This window comes from Eublepharis macularius, chromosome 11, assembly GCF_028583425.1.
Source record: "Eublepharis macularius isolate TG4126 chromosome 11, MPM_Emac_v1.0, whole genome shotgun sequence".
In the NCBI taxonomy this organism is placed as follows: Eukaryota; Metazoa; Chordata; class Lepidosauria; order Squamata; family Eublepharidae; genus Eublepharis; species Eublepharis macularius.
The window spans coordinates 44,119,860-44,142,085 of NC_072800.1; the positions used below are offsets into that span (position 1 = coordinate 44,119,860).

General features: G+C 43.8%; 1 protein-coding gene across 1 annotated transcript in view; it reads right to left on the reverse strand.

The window, feature by feature from the left end:
• Positions 1 to 22,226, reverse strand: part of KCNH8 (potassium voltage-gated channel subfamily H member 8) — a 270,322-nt gene that overhangs the window by 169,591 nt on the left and 78,505 nt on the right. Inside the window, exon 2 of the mRNA XM_054991452.1 lies at positions 13,735 to 13,968. Within this exon, the coding sequence (XP_054847427.1) occupies positions 13,735 to 13,968 (234 nt within the window). The remainder of the gene's footprint in view (positions 1 to 13,734; positions 13,969 to 22,226) is intronic.

Here is a 22,226-nt window from a genome sequence, read left to right on the forward strand (position 1 = left end):
CAAACATGGAGGAAAAACATTCACATGTTATATTCATTATGAAGGTCCAGAAGCTTGAATTTTAAGACAGGGGTAATGCATAGGGCTGGGATTCAACAGGCTAGATAAAATTCTCAGATTAAAATCAAATAAAAACAAAATACACTCAGAAAATAGAGTCAGTGATTTAGACTTATCTTTCCTGATAGTTCTTGCCTAGCCCACTGGGGTGCTTCTTATCAAACTTTTTAAATGCTCTGTATTATAAATTCAGAAGATATGTGCCTGAAACGACTATTTGGAAGCAAGGCTCCACTGTAAGTGTGTCATAGCTGTCAATTAGGGAACTCAAACTTGCTACAGGTTCTAGGTTTAAAATTACAGAACAGCCTGACATTATATTTCATTTTTTACTGCTATGTCCCAAGGCTTTCTGCTCCTTCTAAAATAACCCATAAAATACATTAAAATGCTTGCAGTGTATGGCACAAAATCTCAAGAATAATAAGCACTTCCATATAAAGACTTATATCCATTAGTATTATATACAAGAAAAGAAAAAGAAGAAAAAACAACCCCGGCTATTTTCTCCTTTTCATTTTCTCCACCGCTGGGTAAGAGAAGAGCTGGGAAGTCTCAGTGCTATCTTGATTTTTACATTACATCTACTGCAAGGAACTTCTTTTAAAGCATATATACAGAAATAGACCAGTTTGTCTGTCAGAAGGGCCAAGGCCTCTGACCTTCCCACAAAATAACCTTTGGAGAAGCAGAATCCAAAGGTAGATGCCATTTTCCTGCCACAAACTTGTGCGTGTCATTTAAAAAAATAATCTTTTTGGTTTTGTTTTACTTTATTGCAGGGCTTTTTTCTGGGAAAAGAGGTGGTGGAACTCAGTGGGTTGCCCTCAGAGAAAATGGTCACATGGCTGGTGGCCCCGCCCCCTGATCTCCAGACAGAGGGGAGTTTAGATCACTATCAATCTAAACTCCCCTCTGTCTGGAGATCAGGGGGCGGGGCCACCAGCCATGTGACCATTTTCAAGAGGTGCCGGAACTCCATTACCCCGCGTTCCAGCTGAAAAAAAGCCCTGCTTTATTGTACTAAAACCTCTAGTGAAAAGGAAGGACAAATTATAGCTGTTCAGAAAAATTAGGAAAGAGTTTTCTGCAATGTATTATTATTTGGTTAACTTCTATAGGGTGCGTCCTCCCACCTTTACCCCAGCACTCAAAAGGGAGCCACTGGAAGGTCTTCCTTCTGAGTGACAAGTTCATGCCTCTAGGACCCTGGTTCATGCATTCTTCATCCAGGAGAACGTGGTGGTAGAAAAACTCAGTTCCAAGAGAAAATCAGTACAGTAAGCATAGGGAAGGAGTAGAACATTTCCCCCTGCCATTCTAGTTTTCTGCTTGAGTTGAGTGTTTCATGCAGAGGAAGCTGTCATGCTGCACTTGCAGTCTGAAGAAGTGTGGTCACAGAGGTAGTGTTAGGCATGGGCATCTGGGGCTGCTGCCCTTGGACCCATGCTGGGACACCACTGCCCCCAAAGCCCTCAGTCACTCCACACAAGAAGGAGGTGAACATCTGGCTGGAGAAGCCCCTCAGCCTCACCTTGTGGGGAGGAGGTACTTGGCTAGCAGGCCAAGCCCCCCAGCTGAGTTGTGATAGGTAACTCAGCATGCCTTGGACATTGGGGTGGTGTATGTCTCTCTCTATATACATTACTCTCTTGATAAGTAAGCTGCGTTTCTTTGTCTAAGTGGGAACACCTCCTCCTGACTCCTCTCTCTTTGTTTTCTTTGGGATATTCCTTCTTCTTGCCCCATGGCCTTAAATGGAAGGATGTATTTTTCAGAGCTCTTACCATGAAGGCCTCATCCACAGACCCACCATAGTTAGTTGGCCATGATATCATATAGGACAAGTAAAACTTTAGACTAGGACTCTTTCCTTATCCTGCAAGATACTGCTGTGAATGGAATCTACTTCAATAAACTGTAAGATCTATCTTTTCTGTAGTTTAATTGCCTGAGAATTAATTACTGCATGTTGGAGAAAATGCTTCTGACTGGGTAACTCTGCTACTGAACAAAATACAACTATTTCTAATAAGCTACATAGCGTGTGGAGGAGGTACCTGGCTAGTCAGAGAAGCCCCTCAGCCACATGGTTACGCCTTGCATGGCTGGCTAGAGGGCCTGGATGTCCCTCCCTCCCTCTACAGTGATTATGAGGCCCCATCCTTGAATTCTGCCTGAGGCCCCAGATTCAGTGTGTCATCTATTCTATCATCGTAGTGTTCTGCCTTCTCATTCTACTGCATGTGTGAACCAGACCTATATGATTTTCACTGAGACATCCAAACATGGGGAAGTAAAGGCTAAAGACATTCAAGTCTAGATTCTTTTATTTTCCTTTTCATATTTTCAGATCCCAGCAGCAGGGTAGTGGCAGATACACCCTGTGAGAAATGTTGACTACATTTCAAGATGAGGCTTCCACTTAACGAATGTAAAAATTTGTGCGATACTCATAACCTATAGGCTATTTTATACGTGTGTTGGCAATGCCATTCCAAGCGAAAAGATCTGTGGTGTATAACCTCAGACACATATAAGTCGAAAGACATATTTTTCAAGTTCAGAAACTTTCACTTAGAATGAATAGTTCTCTTAAACAGCTTCTGTAATTTACTTATTGCTACTTTTGATAATTTTTAATCATAGAAGCAAAAGAAAGTTGCTGGGTTTTTTTCCTGGATGGCTTAAGCATGATTTGGGAAAATCCACTTTCAACCAGGACTAGGGAAGCCTTAGATGGGAAACTGGATAGAAATCTGAGGGCTAAAACTTGTGCAAAAGGAGGTAAATAACCTCTGGATTTTTTTTTAAATAGAATGCTTTATATTCTAAAATCAAGCTCTTGTTCTTCAAATAGAAGTTGTATTTACAATTACAAAGGCTTTTTTCAAAACTTTCCGGTGAAATAAATCACTGCCCTCTCCCTGAGAAGCTTTAATTTAAATTAATTTAATTTCTAACCCGCCCTCCCCACGAATAGGCTCAGGACGGGTAACAACATTATTAAACTACAACAACAATAAATACAGTATAAATACAAAGTAAAACTCAGTTTAAAACCATAAAAACATATTCAACAGTGGCAAAGATGTTAAGACCATATATTTCTTTGGCAATCAGAGAGGGTAGGAGAGGCAGGTCATAGAAGTTTCAGATAACAGCAGACCACGGCCACAGCAGAGAAGCAGACCAAGTAGCCCACCCAGACCTCAACCACTGCCATAGGCCTGGCGGAAATCTCCATCTTATATGCCGGGTAGAACTGTAATAAGTCCTGCAGGGCCCTGGTCTTGACGGAGAGAGTTCCACCAGGCTGGTGCCAGGGTCAAAAAGGCCCTGGCTCTAGTTGAGGCTAGGCATTGGGGCCTATTGCTCGGCTGAACATAGAGTCCTCCAGGGAACATTTGGCAAGAGATGGTCCTGCAGGTATGTAGGTTCCAGTCGAGGGTTGCCAGGCCCCCTCAACCTCTCAGTGGGGGAATGTGACCAGGTACTTACCTGTGTGGGAGGGGTGCATGCATACTTTGTGTATGTGCGCTCCCGCAAGTGCAATGATGTCACTTCCGGGAAGTGACATCATCACGCAGCCCCTCGGAGTGTGTCCACGCTCCACAGGGCCCTGGATTGGGGACACTGTGTCGCACGGAAGGACTCCTGACCTCCACAGCGGCCCAAAATGTGCCCGTTTTGGCCCAGAGTGGGCTTGTTTTGGGCTCATTTTGGCACAGATCGGACCCGTTTTGAGCCACTGCAGAGGGCGGGAGTGCTCCTGTGCTTTGCAGCAGCTCGAAACACAAGCCCAATCTGGGCATATTTGGGGCCACTGTGGAGGGCAGGAGCACTCCTGCCTTCCACAGCGGCCCCAATCCGGGCCTGATCTGTGTCAAAACGGACCCAGTCCAGGCAGCTACAGTACACGGGAGCACGCAGCGCTGCTTGGGAGGGCGCACAGAAGGTGTGCTCTCCTGCTGGCCAGGTAAGCGGGGGTGGGATGTGGGGGCAGGGGATCGGGCATTCCAGTCCATTAGGGCTTTGAACGTAATAGTCAATACCTTGAACTTGACCCAGAACTCAACTGGAAGCCAGTGCCGCTGGCACAAGACAGGTCTAATGTGTATCCGAAATGGAGTCCCAGTGAGGATATGTGCTGTTGCATTTTAGACCAGCTGTAACTTCTGGATCAACCTCAAGGGCAGCCCCACATATAGCAAGTTACAGTAGTCCAGTCTGTCTCAAGAGATGCCTAGTTTTGTATCCAAATATGAATAAAAATTCTGCAAGACGTGGGGCTTCTCTTTGAAACACAGAGCCTGAAAAACTCTCTCAAACTGTTGGAGATTAAGCCTATTTCTAACCTTAGAGTAGCTTTCTGGACCCACTTGCCAAGTAACTCCATACTGCTTTTCTCCTCCCTGCCATAAAACACAGAAATGTCACATGATCAGGTCGCATTGAATAAGTATATAATTACTTTTTTCATATTTGCAACTTATAAATATGTTGATTATGAAGACAGTATTTCATGGCCATTTCTCACATTGCACATATGCAAAGCCAAATTTGCCACTGAGTCTCCTAAGGCATCGTATTCAAGCTCACCCTGTTCCTCCATCTCATTCCTGCCCTGCCCACCAAATTACAATCCAGTCATGACCCATTTTTGGGTCCTAACCTATCGTTTGAGAAACCCTAGCATAAGTGACTCAAGTTAGTTCTTCCATTCATTAAATTTGGAACCTGGACAGCTTGTATTCATTGAAATCAGTCAGGGCACACTGAAATAAACAGAGGTTGTGTCATAGCCTGTTATATTTTAATGATTAGTCACAGGCATGCAATAATGGCTTTAAAACTACTGGTGCAAGAAGACTGCTTGTTTTCAGCAATATTCATTACACATGACCTTCCTTGAATCAGTTTCCAGGGACCTGGTTTCAAGACAAAGCTTTAAATACTAATATGCCAAATGCCAAAGGGCATAATTCTGCTGAATTTTCATGAAACTCCCATAGGATGCTATATTTTAAAAGATTCTACGCATTAGCACCACATTAAACGTCCTGCCTTTCACTCTGTGTTGTAAAACTGGGACTGGGGAGGAGAGAGACAGGAATTGTAGAATTTATTGTTCTTTTGCTCAGTAAATATTAATTTACTGCATACGTAACGATTTTTAGTTATTTATTTTTAAAAATTATGTACGTTCCTCTCTTCTAAGCACCCCAGGAACCAAGGTGGACAACAACAATATGAAAACAATACAAAATAAATTAATAAAAGAAACATTAAAACAACACATTGAAAACAAAACTGAACCCATGCCCCAACCAGCAGGGTATTCCCCCATGCTCAGGCCGTAACAGAAGCTTCCCAGAACTGCTGTTTTACATCTTCGCCAGATATTCAGAAGGGTAAGAGCCCTTCAAAGTCTTCTGGGATGTTGTTTCAGAGGCATAGGGCAGCCACTGAGAACACCTGAGCCCAGCCTGTGGCAGAAAGTGCATTTGACAATGCAGGAATTGATGATAATAGACCTTGGTGGGAAAGCAGAGCTGTTGCATGGGAACTTGCAAGAGAAGGCAGTCCTTCCAATATGTGGGCCCAAAGTCATGAGCTCCAACCTTTTATTGGACCCAGTCTCCCAGATATTAATTAGCCACCAGTAATAGGACCTCAAAATTGGAGTGAAATGGTTCCGTTGGCTACCCCCAGATAACAGATGAGCAGCCCCATATGGCAAATAAATAATAAAAAACCAAACATATAATTTTTGCACAAGCTACAAATTTGTGATCATGTTGAGCATATTACAGTAATCTAGTCTTGAGCTACTGAAACATGAATCAGAGTTGCCAGTTCAGATGCCTGCAAATTCTCATAGGTGGCCAGCTTTCTAATTAAATGCTGTTGGGTGGGGGGGAGCATTTTTCATTGTCATGGACACCTGTTTCTTCAACAGAAGACCAGGATCTGGCAAGACTCCCAAGCTCTTAACAGCATTGTTCAGCAAAAGTGGCAACATAGTTTATTTTAGATGAAAATGCTTAGATGAAATGTTCTTCTATAGCATGGAGGCTGATCTCTATCTTTTTCCTACTCATTGGTTCTACCCCTCATTTTTTAAACTTTCTATGGAACATCAAGATGAGAAAAATAAAACCAGTTTGCTTTGACTTTTCTGTGCCTATGTCCAACTTGCTTCTTAAAAGGGGGAAACATCCAAGGACAACAGGGAGGCCTGGGCTCAAAGGCAGGAAGATAGCAACGCAAACTTGGGCTCATCTACTTCATGGGGTAATTATGAGAATAAAAGGGGAAAGCTGCTTGAGCTCCTTATTAGGATAAAAATATACAAATAAATATGCAAGGCTAATAAAAAGACTATTTTTATTATTCCTATTTTGGTTTGTCACTGCAGACAGCCTGGCACTGGTCAATCAGTTTCCTAGGCAACTGGGGTGGGCGGGCTCTCTGCAGACCTTCTGCTGACCCGGAAGTGAAGTTTTCATGAACTGAACAAACTGGTTCATGAACCGGGGCAAGTTTATGAAAATTTGTGGTTCATGGTTCATGATGAAGCACAACGAACCATGAAGCGCGCAGTTCAGAATTTTCCCGGTTCATGTCCATCTCTAATCATGACTTTAGCCCCGTGTAATAAGTAGAAATGTAACTTATGAAACTTTCTCTACCCATCCCAATAATGACACCTATAGATTTTTTGCCTCTTTAAAACAGAGGCAAGAAAAAGACTAGCCAACACAAATAGAAGATTAACCCCATTTATTGATTCCAGCACTTGCAAGAGAGGCCTTTACTGACCAAATATGATACTCTCAAGTGATCAAACAAACAAGGAGTCAGAAAGTCATTGGCCATATGCACTCCACTCTGCTCTTTCTCTTACATACAGAGACAAGATTGAAGACTTCCTTGTTTGAAATGGAAAGAAATTACAGTTTGTTGTAAATCTAGAGGGGTAGCCATGTTAGTCTGTTGCAGCAAAATGGAACTGTTGTCTAGTAGCACCTTAAACACTAACAATATGTCATCAACTAATTCCTTCAGTCAGAGTTCACTGATTTTTTTCCCATGCGGAAAACAACATGTCCTGCTTCTTTTGGGAGCTTCCACATTACTTTTTCTGAGCATGGCTCCCAGAGCTTTCCTTTTTAAGCTGCCCCAAAGGAAAACCTACTTTAATCTGACAAAGAGGAATGGATCTATGGCTGTTGGCAGATGCTCTGCGTAAAAACTTGGCCCACAGCCAATCAAAGCTTAGTGCCACCTTCAAAATGGTGTCTCTAACTTATGTTTTTTCTTCCCCCTTTCAGCTCTTTAACAGGGCAAGGGAGATTGCCAGGTGGCAAGAAGGAATGGCAAGATTCTTGTTGGGTCAGCACTTCTGTGCCAATGCAGTGAGGGAGGGAGGGAGGAAGTGGGGACAGGTGGTGCCAGCAGGGAGCAGTGCAGGGACTGCACTGCCTCTAACCTGTCCCTGCCTACCTCTAACCTGTTTGTTGTTGCTTCTATTTCAGTGCCAAGCTAGGTTCTAATCCTCACTCTGCCATAGAAGCTTGCTGAGGACTTTGGGCCAGTCACATACACTCAGTGTATCCTACCTCACAGGTGTTACCAGAACTGCTCTTTTAAATGGGGAAATTAGCTCAGCAGTCTGGAACTAAAATTAGCGTGGATCTAACCAACGTTTACGGAGGTCCCGATTCCAGACACTCTAGTGATAAAGAGGCAGACTACAAATAGATTCAATAAACACGTGTATTTACTAATAGTGTGGTGTAAGCCTGAACTTGCACATACATCCAAGAAAGCATACAAGAACTAGGAAATGCAGAGTAAGAGATACAGAGATGGTTGCATGAGCAGGTACCCATGATGATAAGGGCGATACTCACAATCCTGAAGCGGAGCAGAGACACGGCAGCGAGGTGGTCCAATGCCAGCACTGGATCCACAGAGAGACAGCAAGGGGGTCTGGATAGGAATGGCACAAGCACCATGCGGTCTGAGGGACCAGCTTAAATACCCCAAAACGTACCCTGGGGCTGGTGCTGTACTTGGTGGTTCTCACGGATTAAAACAAAGGCTTTAATGGGTTACTGAATGGCTTGGATGGGCCACTTTAGTAATCTGATTGTGTTACAGTGACACCTCTGGAAGAGGGGACAAAGGAGGGAGGGGGAGATCCGAGCATGTTGAAAGGATGTTCCAGCGGACAGGGCTTGCCCTGATGTCATCAGCTCTGGAATGTGGAAGTTTCTTTGAGATGCATTCTCTAAGTGCTTGGGATGGTTGGCACTTAGCTTCTTCTCCGGGGCAGCTCCTAAGATATGCAGAGCGGGGCGAGGTTCTCTCGCTGCGGATGTGGTGTGTCCGCTTCTCCGAAATGGCTTCCCAAAGCAGGCTTCTTCTCTTGGTCTTCTGGCTGCCTAAGAACATGGTCGCCGGCTGGGCATGGCAGGGGCTGGTTAGCAGGCTGCCCGGTAGCGAGAGCAAGCTCAGGGACCGGCATGCGGGAGGCTCCAGGCGGGAACTGACCAGGGAGCGCCTGGCCAGGCTCGCTGGAGGTTTCCCTGGCAGGCGCCCGGCTGCTAACACCGGCTTGGGCCCAGATGAGACAGGCTTCCATGGAGACAGGTGGAACAGCACATAAAACACAGTGCAAAGCAGGGAACAGTCGTGGTCCGTGGCGGATGGCAATGCAGGCATGGGGCACATGTGTAATAAAGTCCAAACACACACTGGGAGGTCCAGATATGGGTCTGGGCAGGGTTGCCCAGGAAGAAAGTCCTTTGTGGAGTCATCCAGACATGGAGTCAGGAAACTAACACAGTCTATTGTAGCAGCAAGGTAATTAACAAGCAGGCATGAAACTGACACGTGTATCAGAGCACACACGTGCAGGGCAATCTTGGTGTAGCAGTAAAGCAGCAACGCAGGAAACTTTAACACAGTCCATGGCAGGCCTTAGAGCAGGAGAGGGGGCCTACTTGGCAACATAGGGTTGTTGTGAGGATACAATATTGAAGAGGAGAACATTGTAAGCCACTTTGAACCACCAATAAGGAGAAAAGCAGGATATAAATTCAGGAAATAAATTTCATTCTACTGAATGCAACTAAGCTTCAGTCAGACACATGACAAAATCGTATTTGACAAACTGTACTCTGATTCATGACAGCTTGTGCTGGATTAAATTTTGTCAGTCTTTAGGGTGCCACTGGATTCCTGTTTAGCAGTTTATTGTAATGTACAGATTGTGAAACTTGAAAAAAAATTCATTTTTTTCTTGTCTAAAAATCCCGGATTTTAAACAATGATTGAACCATGTTTTAAAATATCAGTTTGTAGGCAGTTCCTTATCTCTGAGGCTACACAGAGTAGTCAATACAGAATAGTAAAATTATGTCAGAATGTTCTATGCTTTGCATCACTCAGGTGAGTGATTAAACAATGTATATACTTTGAAATAAATATCTGAAATTTATTTTATTTACTTATTTGCTGCCTTTCCACCCAAATAGGGCCCTCAAGGTAATGAACAACAGATATTAAACATTTTAAACACTGAAATAAGTTTATATATGCTCAGACAATAAAAAACATATAGGCATATAAACAAGCAAATACACATACAACCAAGGAAGAGGACTAATAGGGGGTTATGCCAAATGAAACCAAAAAAGGTCTTCACTTGCTTGTGGAAGATAACTTGAGGCACACAGGTAAAATCTCTCCGGGGAGGGGGTTCCAAAGTTTCAGCACTGTGACCAAGAAGACCCTTTTCTGGGTTGCCACCCATCTACCCTTAGACGACAGGAGCACCCAAAACTAGAAGGATGATCAAAGTGGATAGTGAATTCATATGGCTCAGGGCAGTCTTTAAGGTATCCTGGTCCCAAGCTGTATAGAGCTTTGAAGGTCAATACCAGGACCTTGAATTGGGCCTGGAAACAAATTGGGAGCCAGGGTAGATGGAACAAGGCTGTAGTGATATTGTTCCTGTGAACCACTCAAGTCATCTGGCTGCAGCATTCTATACCAATTACAGTGTTTGGACAGTCTTCAAGGGTAGCCCCACATACAGCACATTGCAACAATCTAATCTAGACATTACTGAGGTATGAAATTTTGAGGGAATCAAAGAGTTCCAGTTAGATTTCAGATGTTCAAAATCAACTGGTTGACAGAATTTACTGTCTAAAAGAATGGATGGTTATTAAGTGTCGGGGAAAGAAAAAATGTGTGGGACAAGAGAGAATTACTGACATTTGGTAAATCTTTCATACAAATGCTATCCAGACAAGAAAACTGTTTGTAGTTGCTTTAAAATCCTTTTTTCCTAGCATCATCACTGAGAGGAGCCAGTAGTGATAAGTGTGATGGGACTCTAATCTGGAGAACTGGGTTTGATTCCCCACTCCTCCACTTGAAGCCATCTGGGTGATCTTGGGTCAGTCACAGCTCTTCTAGAGCGCTCTCTCAGTCCCACCTGTCAGGTTTTCTCCCGGGCGCTGCTGCTTTGGGCACCGGGACACCGCTAGAGATCATGCAGGGTCCCGCTTTGTGGGAGGAGGGGAGGTACACATCACCCATGCACCCTCTCAAGCCACCAGCAAGTCTGCTCAACCTAGCTGTGCTCCTGTGTCCATCTTCCTCCTTTGCCGCCTTCATTCCTTGCTTGCTCATTTTCTCCATCCAACCGACTGCGACTCTGCGACACAACCCACCCTGTGGGTAGACTTCCCTTTTATCCCTCTACCAATTCCCTGCTCCACCTGTCAGCCACACACACCCTGTACTCTAGCCATGGCCTCGGCTGTCTCAAGCAGTGGCACCTGGAGTAGCTCGTCTGGCTGCTTTGGATGGCAACAGCTGTGTGCTCTGGGCTGGCTGCCAAGCTCACTCTACTAAGGGCCTCAGGCAGCCCCACCTGTGGCTGCTTTGCTTTCAGCCCCACCTGGTTCTGGCTGATTCCTTCTAGCCTGTCTGCAGGCTGGGGCATGACTTGGGGCTGCCATTCCTCCATGGCAGGTAAGGCTGCTGGCTGCCTTGCTGCTAGTGGGCTGTCCCTGCTTCCTGGGCTTTCTCCTCCTGGTCTGATCCCCTCCTGTCTGCCCCCATTCTCCCTGCCTGGGCTCTTAGCCTCACACCGAAGGGTGGGGCTAGCTGGCTTCCACCTGCCCCGTCTAACCCTCTGCGGCTTGGGTGCCTCTTTCCCTCTCCCTGTTGCTGGCAGGTCCTGGACCTGGGTGTCCCCTGGGGCAGCTGGGTTGCTGTCTCCTGGCCCCCTCCCGCCCTCTACTCCTGGTGACTCTGGGGGTGGATCCTCAGACCCCAGACACCACCCACCTCACAGAGTGGTTGTTGTGGGGATAATAATAATCTAGTTTGTAAATCATTCTGAGTGCGTGTTATGTTGTCCTGAAGGGTGGTATATAAATCGAATGTTATTTGCAGAAACAAAGATGGCTGTGTACATGAAGTGACATCTTGTTCCTATGGCAACCAGAGTCAGATTGCATTTATAGCCATCTTATTTTGTCAAAATTAAATCCAAAAAATAGGAAATTGGAAATAAAAAAGCTTTTGTATCATGGTGAGTAATTCCAAATTCACCATGGAAGTTCATTTTGTGGATTCCTAACAGGACATCCATTGCTAGTGAGAAACAGTAAACAACCACTGCAAAGTGCAACTAGCACCTTGCTATAATGTTTTATGTTAGTCACAAAGAGGACTATGCAGAATTCTTGTTCATCTCGTATCCCCTTTGGGTTCCATTAAAATCCTCAGATGTTTCATTCAAGTAGTGGCCTCCTAATTTACAACATGTTGGGGCAGCTGAAGGTCAGAGGCAAGTCTAATTATAAATGCCAAGGGACATGTTGTTGTTAGATAGTAGACCAAACAACAACAACACTTGGGAATGAGAATAATCACATCGTAAATGTTACTCCATAAACAGAATTTTTCATCTATTAAAGTGCTCAGTACAAAATAATTCACTCTTAACTGAACAATGATTGTATCAAGACCTATATATCCAAACAATACAAAAGGGAATTATAAGTCATCAACCGTGTCCCTTTAAGAGAGTTTCTTGGCCCTACAAGCTGACCACCCTGCTGTGCGTTGAATGTTGCACATGAGAATTTCTGTATTTGATGGTATTCATTCTCTTTGATGGAAGTTTTGTTGCCCCTTGAGGAAGTGTACGTTTGATGAAACAAGCTGAATGATCAAGCCGGCAGCTTGTAGGGCCCGGGGGCTCTTCGGGGCTCCTCGTTTTTCCTTGGAATCCACCTGCAAAGAAATTTTGTCTTCAGATACATTCCAATACTTTCATCTACTCACCTTTCATCTGTGGGGACGAGAGGAGCGGCTGGACTCCCCAGACCTCCTCCCTCCATTCTCCTTGTTCCAAAAGGATAAGAATCAAACAATTCTTTTTGGTCCTCAATTTGTCAACATCTCAAGAGAATAGCCTTCCATGTGGGAGTCTCCAGTGTTTATTTAGAAGAACAAACATAGTACAAGACGGTTTAATTTTCACTGCGAGACACTCTTAAAGGGACACGGTCGATGACTTATAATCCCCTTTTGTATTGTTTGGATATATAGGTCTTGATACAATCGTTCAGTTAAGAGTGAATTATTTTGCACTGAGCACTTTAATAGATGAAAAATTCTGTTTATGAAGTAACATTTACAGTGTGATTATTCTCATTCCCAAGTATTGTTGTTGTTTGGACTCATATTGTATCTTGGGTACGCCTCTGTCTTTTGTATCATGGTTGTTAGATAGTAAGCATAAGACTGATTGTACGACTGATACTGCTCTTGCCCACATAAGTTATTTACAACTTCAGTTCAAAATTCAAAACAGTATGCTATTAAGCTAAGAGAGATAAGGAAGGTCTGGTCATGTTGCACAGCAAAATATGGTGATGTAATTCTAGGGGCAGGGGGGAGGGACAGAATGAGCTATATCATTCCAGATGGCTGCTGGAGGAGTCACATTTGTAATGCTACCCTGTGAAAAAGTGCCTATACATTCAATACTCGACCATCAAGGAGAAAAACACTTGTCTGGTTCTTCATATAGTGGGATATTCTTGTAGCTTTGGGGGCGGGGCCTGATGAAGGCAGATGGAGCTTAAAGAGGATGTGATGCCATTGAGTCTGCCCTTCACAACTGCCATTTCCTTCAGTCTGCAGAGTAGTTGTAATTCTGGAAAAACTCCAAATCCAGCCTTGGTAGCCCTAGTCTATGGCAGTGCAGTCTGTTCTACCAACACAACATTTTGTCCTCTCATTCTATTACATGTGTAGACCAAGGCTAAATCAGGCTTACATATGGGAACGTATAAACCCAGACCCAATAAGTTACCTGAAATTGTATGCTTCTATAGGCCAGTGTCCAAGTTTAATAGAAAACTGGGAAATGTCAGTTTGTAATTTAATAATCCTCCTGGTGCTGAGTTTAGCAGAACCTGAAAGTGCAGTTTATAGCTCTTCAGTGTGCTTAATGCTCATACAATTGTCAATAAATCTAAGTCAATGTTACATAACCATTGCACTGAATAATGGTAACATTTACCATGTGTCTGGAATTAATTGAACATTGATGGATAAAATAATACTCACCGTTCTTCTTATTAAACATGATTTCTCCTTTGAATTCTACCTTTTCTTCTAGTGACTTTTCAATCTGAATCATCATCTGCTCATTTGTTTCAGCACCATATAAAAATTTACAGCTGCAGCTCTTCTGCATGACTTCTGTTCGTGTAAATCCAGAAAGCTCACAGAAGCCATCTGAACAGTAAACTATGGGAAATCCTTTAGCCACCTGAGCGTTTGCAAGGATGAAGTTACTATCTGTAGAAAAACACAAAGTTAAAAACATCATTTATAAATGTGATTGCAATCTTATTTACCTTATTTATGCGTTTACCTTCCACAATTGAGTTTTTGTTTTACACATTTGTAAAATATCTGGATATGCTGAATGTATTATGTAATCTTATACCTGTAGGTTTTACTAGCATCTGAGTCCAATTTCAAAACTCTATCAAGAGCCTCCTGATGACATCAGGAAAACGACCTAAATACCTCCCCCTACCCTCCCGCCTCTTCATCTTGCTTTACTTTCCCCTTCCATACTGAAAGTTGTAGAGTGATGAAAAGAACTTGCTGGACTTCTCTCTGCTAGACTTCCCTTCTTCCATCACTAGCATTAAGAACCCTGAAATTAGGAAACTTGAAAAATGAGTTATCCAGGGTACGCAAGACCTTAGCGTTTGTTTATTTATTTAGGCACTTTTTGGCTAATTTTCTCTATTCAGTGTGGACTCAAGCAGCTTACCATATCACCAACCCACACCCACACAAACACAACAGAAACACACAACTATTTAAACTCTTCAACAAACTAATGCACAGCGAGGGACGGGGCAGAGCACTGATACCAGCCGTCCTAGAAACTATATTTCCCAGAGTGCCCAAATTCTCCAATGAAGCCATTGAAATATTCAGGTTCTGGGAAGGCCACATAGAGATGTTTCTCTTTTCCTGTGTATTATAACATTGATGTAAGCTTTTTATAGGCTAGGCCCAAACTTTGATCCTTGATACTATCCCTGTTGGGATGGGGGAAGACTTGAAATGAGGGGAAGAGTAGCTCCATTAGTGACAGCCAGTAGTTCTCCTACTGGCACCATTCCTTCTGGACTCCGGAACCGTTCTTATATTAATCTAACTGAGTACCTGTCCAGTGTGAGAAATTGTAGTGCGCTAAGCACCGCCCCCTTTGAAAATTACTGTTTATTTCTAGCTGCTTCTACAAATGGGAGGTGATTCTCAGCAAGACAAAACACCTTCTCCACGCACTGTGTGTGGATGGGAGGGAACCACGGAAGTATTCACTGCCTCCTTTTTAGTGCGGAGTGTGTGGAGTACTGCGCTCTATCAACAGGAAGCCCCTAGGACACTGCTCTTCACACATACTCATAAATTCGCATATAGTTATCAATCAATAACATTCAGCCTGTGATTAGCTCAAATATAAAAAAGAGAAGATGCTATTTATTTGCACTAATTTGTTTCCTTACTGTTCTACTTCAGATATGCATCACCTACTTTCCCCTATTCTCAACACAGTACCCCCCCCACCAAAAACATTAAAATAACTCAGATCAAGGCAGAAACAAAACAGTGCCAGCTAAAGACACAGTTCACCATGGGTTTATCATAAGCACTGACCAAAAAATACCCACACTGGCTGGGGGGAAAATCAGAGCTAGGTCACCTTGGGTAAGCCACTCCTTATAGAGTCTCCCTACATGAGACATCTGACACATAAAGAACTCATGTCGGGAGATGCAACGGTAGCTGGGAAGGGTAGTTTAAAAAGACAGACCTGGTGGCAGGGCAAAGGCTTTGCTGTACACAGAAGCTGTGTGAAGGAGCTGTGAAATGCCAGACGAGAAACTTAAGCCCATTATAACCTCTCCTGATCCAAGCCTGGCTCTGGAAGGCAGCTCCAGCCTATTTCTATTCCTTGCTGCCCTCTGGTTGCAAATTCCACACAGTTTTAGATGGGAGAGGTGAAGTTACAGAGCCTTCAGGGAGGGGAAGATGAAGATGAAATTAACAAACCCTCTGAGGAGTGGTCTCTGCCAGCTCTGTCTTTTAAAACTATACTTCCTGGATAACATTGCATCTCCTACACTTAATGAACATGCGCTGAGGCATCTTGTGTGGAGAGACTCAGCCCCAGCTCCCCAGCTGCATTGTGAGGATAACAATAACACTGGTTTTGTTCACCACTCTGAGTGGAGCAGTATATAAGCACAGTTATTATTATTATTGCAAGGATTTGTATCCACTGAGACACAGAAATCAAAGCCCTATCAAATAAATCCCCTTCAGTGCCCAAAGATTCAGTTCACTTATGACAATTTATATGGATTCAGCTTCAATCTGTTAGCCCTAAAAGCCAACTGACTATTGTTTCCAGGCTTGCATGGGAGGCTTGCCATTTCCCTGTTGGCACTGGGCAATCTCCCACCCAGTCGTCAGTCTTCCACCACTGAGGAATGGGAGCAAACATAGAGTGGGAATGGCACCAGTAGGACACTCCAGTTCCTCTAGACTCTGTAGTCTTCCTTCAGAACATCCTTCTGATCATCCACCCTCCCTAGGCACCACCCCCACTCTCCTTGCATTTACCAATGCAGGGCTGGGAACCCTAAGTTCAGGACAGGGGCAGTAGTAATTAGAGAGATTGATGAATGAATTGCAGATTTAGCTGTTTGAGTGAATGGTGGGCTACTGGAGTGGCTACAATTGTGAGTGCCTTCTTGAAGGAGGATAGAGTTCTGTGCTGGTCCAGCTGATCCACCTCATGATGCAGTCCCATTGGTCACAATGAATGGCATCTCATGCTGACTCCCAATTGTTCATTCATCTTTAGTTCCATAAAACGTTAAATGATCAGTTTAATTTAATGCTTGAGGTTGTCTAAAGGTGCACGGCTTTGGCAAGAGTCAAAGAACTCTTGGCCTCTGACACTTGGAATGTAGTTCACACCCTGCTAGCTGGAAAATAAAAAATCCTAAACCATATTAGATTAGCAGCAGTTTGGGACAGCTTTCTGGAACGTTTCCACTCCCAAAAAGGAGTTTTGCTGTGTTTTTCTTCCCCCTTTTGACTCTTGCCAATGGAACATGGTTTCAGGCTACTGTGGCTCATCTGACTACCTTGCAAGGTTGCCAGCTCTGTGTTGGGAAATTCCTTGAGATTTGGAGCAGATCCTGGGGAGGGCAGAATTTGGAAACGGAGCTCAGTAGGGATGGGATGCCATAAAGTCCACGCTTTGAAGCTGCCATTTTCTCCAGGGGTACTGATCTCTGTAATCAGGAGACCACTAATTTCAGGAGAACTCTAAAACCCACCTGGAGATAGTCAGCCATACTATCTCAAGATGCCAAGAAATGGGCTCTGGAGACCCTTGACCGTGACTATTGTGGCTCCCCTTCTGGAATTCATTCCTCAAGGAACATCTTGAGAACATAACACATCTTTCCTTTTGCTTTTGCTTGTTTGAACCATATTTTGTTTATTTAAATTGTATTGAAATCAGTATATTTGAAAGATGTTTTGGGTCCTCACTAGAGATGGGCACGAACAAGCAATACGAACAAAAAAAGCCATGAACAGCCCATTCTGCTGTTTGCGAGCAAGCTGTTTGTGAGGCCCTGTTCCAAACGAACATCTGTTCATTCCAAGCTCTGTTCGTTGAGTTCATCTGCTGTTCATCAAGCCAGACAGTCTGGAACCATCAATCAATTCCCTTGGCACCATTGTCTGAAGTCTGTCTGAACTCCTGTTGCCCTTACATGGGAGCAAAGAGCAGGGGGGAAGGGGGTATTCTGTGGCCATGGGAACACCAATCTCATCCCTCCAAACCCTGTTAGGCAGTTCTGACCACCAACCACAGACCTCCTGTATTGCTCTATGGGACCTCTGGAAAAGGCACAGTGCTCCCAGCTCTGGCTTTCAGTTTCAGCAGAGAGTTGTTGCTGGCATTTGAGAGAGCAAGAGAGGGAGAGTGCATTGGAGCTTGAATTTTTTCTGGGAGTGGTTGGTGGGGATCTACCCACCCTCAGGTTCCAGGACTGCTGCCAGGCTCTGGGGCCAAGATATTATTTATTATTGTTATCTTTCCTGGTGCCTGCTCAGGTCAGGTTTCTGGGAATGGTACGTTAGGGATCTACCCACCCTCAGGTTCCAGGGCTGCTGTCAGGCTATGGGACCAAGCTTTTATTTATTATTGGTACCTTTCCTGGTGCCTGCTCCTATTGTATTGAATGGGAGTTTCCTGGGGACGCCAGCTTTGGGAATGTATTACTCCGATATCCGTATTGCAATCTTGACCAAACTTGAATGATGGTTGGAGGACAGCCTGCTGAACACTCCCTGCAAATATAGGCTCTCTAAGTCCCAAGGGGGCCGTTCTAGCTCCCATGAACATCCAACCAGGAACATGTTTGGGAACATGTCATGCTCGTAAATGTTCATGAGTGTTCATGGGTGGCAACGAACAACAAACATCATGATTGTTTTTTTTCCTGTTCATGCCCATCTCTAGTCCTCACTGGGAAGAACAACGGTGTAAAAAATGCCTAAATAAATAAATAGTACAGGTGAGCTTCTTACTTACATATTCTTTCTACTCTCTCTTAACAGAATCTAAAATAACAGATTTTTTTTTTATTTTTTTTTTAGCAAACCTCTGGTCATTGACATTGTGCTGGAAGAGCAGAAGAAGCTCCCGGCATGGTTGTTTTGTCAGCACACTGCACTGCAGAGCTCCCTCGCAACATGCTGCTTCCTGAAAGATGGCAAACCTTTTGTGTGGATTCCTGCTCATTAATAGAGATTTGCCCTCCCATAAGCAACATGGGGATTTGGAGCAGTTCAGATCTAAAGTAGTTTTTTTTTTTAAAAAAAAGGTTTAGAACTTCAGATGGGGGAGTGGAAAGGAGGAAAATATTGAATAAGATAATCTCATGAGAAACATTAGACATGTTTATAAAGGTATTTTTGTAAAGGGTAATGCTGGGCATTTTTATAAGGGGACAGGATTGAAGTCTATTGCTATGATTAATGTACCTTTGTAATTCACTCTTGGCATTGTTTATGGTACACCATGTCTTAGATACTTTTTTGTTTCTTAATTTCTGCAATCCTAGTCCTTGCTGTTACTGCTTGTCTTGTGCTGTCTGATTGAATTGGTTTCTATATTTTGTAATCTGCCTTGACTCGCAGTGAGTAAAGCGAATGAAGTAAGTAGGTAAGTAAATAAATAAATTCATAGGTCCACATTTTAAAAGTCTTACAAATAGGGCTTTCGCCCCCCTGATGTTCATGTATTCATTGTGTGTGTGTGTGTGTAGTTTATATTTGTTAGAGAGGACAACAAACTGATCTAAGGGTGATTCACACATTTCAAGATCATCCTACTCTACCTACTACTCATTAGCAAGTTCTACAGAGATGTTCTTGACCTGTTTTATGATGTTTGAAAGTAGTTGGCTCGTTCCCTCAATGAACACAGTGGCTAATCAGTAGATTTTCGACAATGATTTATTTCCTGCCCATATTTATCAAGGAACAAATGCTTTCATACATTTTATAGCTATGTCAGAAAAAACTTTTGTTATAGGGAGCAACAAGCCTTTTCCTAGAATCCATTCTGGGATTTAACCTATAAAAATTCATCTCTTTACTGAATCTCTTCTTTCTCTTCCAAAGAGAGAGGAAAATAATGTAGAATTGATGAAGTGGGAAAGAGGGAGAGAAATGCAATATGTATAAGGGTGGACTGGGGGGGGGGAAAGAACGCCAGCCTGCCTTGCATCCCTCAAGGAAGGAGGAAAAGAGGAAGAGGCAGTTGGTCTGCCCCCCACCCCAACCTCCCAAAGGGGAAAAGGAGGGAAGACCCACCCTGCCTGCCCCAATTGGCCAGGTGCCACCACCCTCACCTTGCATGCAGCTTGGGCAGGCTGGGCACTGCCTTCCTCGCTCAGTGCAGAGTTTAGGTGGGCTGGGAACCCCTCTCTCACCTCACATGGACTAGGTGATGGCTCCCTTGCCTCTCACAGGGTATGGGTGGGCCAGGTACCTGTAGTGGCACTTGCAGAAGACCTTTGTAAATCTGAGAAATGAGTAATATGTCACCATTTCTCCATCTTGTGCCTAACCTGCCTTGTGAGTCGTGTCTGACTGTACTACCTTGGAGATTTTTTTTTTCTGTTTCACTTTGTTATTGCATTTGTTACTTTTCTGTTTCACTTTGTTATTGCATTTGGGAGAAGGTTCGTTTTTATGTTAAACTAATGCACCTAGTATGGGACTCTTAGGGAGGACAGTAACAGTTCTTATATTGGACACTTGTCATATTACAGCTTATTGGTTGGCTTTGGATGTATTACTCCCCCTTCAAGGTCAGTTAGGAGTAAACATACACACATATGAGTGAAGCTAAGTATCCTAAAACCTATGTAAGTCCAATGGAACTGCCCCAACAGTTGAATCTCAGCCAAGACTGCTGCTACAGTTCAGTGCTGCACATGTTGCCAGATGGAGCTCATCTTCTGCCATAACTTTGAAAGCACCTGAAGGAATGTGTGAGCATGTATTATTCTCCTGCCTTGACTCTTCTGTGAATGTGCTTTCTTTCCTGTAGCCTTCTCTAGATTTCTTACATTAATCTATTTCCTTTATTGTTTAATATCTATATGCGCCCCCTCGCCCAGTTGGTGCAGAGTTTCAGACTTGGGTGTCACCAGTATGCTGATTAGCGGTGTGCACCCCCCCCCCAAAAGACTTGGGTTTCCTGCTTCTGGTTTACCCAGAGCAATAAAAAAAAATTAGAGCAAACCTGAAACCTGAAGCAACTTGCAGTTCGAATATATAAGCTGATTAGGGATTATTAGGGAAGATTTGGCCATTGTTTCCAATAGGAAACGCTGCTCCTGGCTATCTGGGGGATTGGGGGGAGCATTTTCTTCCCTAATAATACCAAATTTGCAGAGGATCCTTTCCCAACCCTCCTCTCATGACCACCCAAGTTTCAGGAATATTGTACTTCCAGGGGCCATGTTATGCCCCACAAATGTCCCCCCAGCCACATTTTCCTTATGAGGACTAACTTCACACCAGAGAATCTCAATAAGAAAAATTTGATTAAAAATACACAAAACCATCTGAAGCAAATGAGTGTGCAACTTTAAGTAAACTACTGGACAACCCCCCTCAATACAACCAAACTGATGAAAGGGGAACAACTTCACTCCAAAGAATCATCCATTGAATTCAACCCAAACCATGTGGCAAAAACTAGTGGGCCGTTCTAGGAGGCTGTGGAGGTGGCATTTTGCGAGCAAAATGCACCAAATTTTCAGGGGACCTACTCCTACCTGCCCACTGAAGAACACTCTGTCATCAGGGAGATTGAACTTTGAAGGGTCATGTAATGGTCCCCCAAAGAAGGTTGACCATCCCAGCCACCCCACTTGTCTGTTTCTATTGTGTGTGGGGGGGGGGCCGGAAATCCAGATTCCCACACAGTAAACATTGTGGAAGCAATGCACTTCCACTTACCATCCACAGCCTGGACATCAGAGAATCACAACAAAAATTCAATTTAAATAAATTTACTTTATTAGATTTGTGGTAACAGCAGTCCTTAATGTTACATTAACATTTGTTACATCAATATCAAATTATTAAAAGAGGGACTACCCCTCCCCCAATGCTGGCTTCAGGCTGAAACTGTGAGACACTCTAGGGGAACCCGAGGAAATCTCTATGTACAGTGTGGAGACAGAGAGTCTATCCAGCAGGGGAAGTCTGTCAATGTCTCTCTGTAGGCCAAGGAAAAATGTAGGCTGGCCAAAAGGCAAGCCTCCAATTTATATCCCCTGCAGCATCTCCTTCCAGAGAATCCATTGGCTGGAAGGAGGATGCAACAGTAGCATTGGACATTCCTAACTCCCCCTTCCCTCCTCTGATCTCCCTCCCTCCTCCCCCTTGTACTACTATCTCTCCTTAACTACCCTTGCATTCAGAAAAAAAGGCAGGAATCTCTGACAGCAGCACTTTTCTTGCTGTTAGCAACTTTGCAAACAGGCCAGCAAAGTGCTCCCAGTAAACCTGAAGCAACCCTAATCACTTCGAATTGCTCCGCTTTGGTATCTCCAAATCAGGGCCAGCATGCTGGCCCCAGTTCAGGAATACTGAATCTTCCCAAATCGGGCCCGATTTGGGTATTTAACCCAAATCAGAATCCCGAAGTGCACATCCCTTATGCTGATGACACTTAGTTATATCTGCTGATAATTGTGAATATGATACAATATGGTATGGACTAATATTTATGTAGCTACCGCCTGGCTGTCCCTACACGGGTGTTGTGGTGACAGGTTTTTTTTCTTGGAATATAACAATAAAGATTTTACAAAAAAAAACAGTTATATCTGCTGATGGCCGGCCAGCCTGGCTCGGCCCCAGATATCCTGGAGCATGCTTTTGAAGCCATGACTGGATGGTTGAAACAAAGTCAGCTGAAA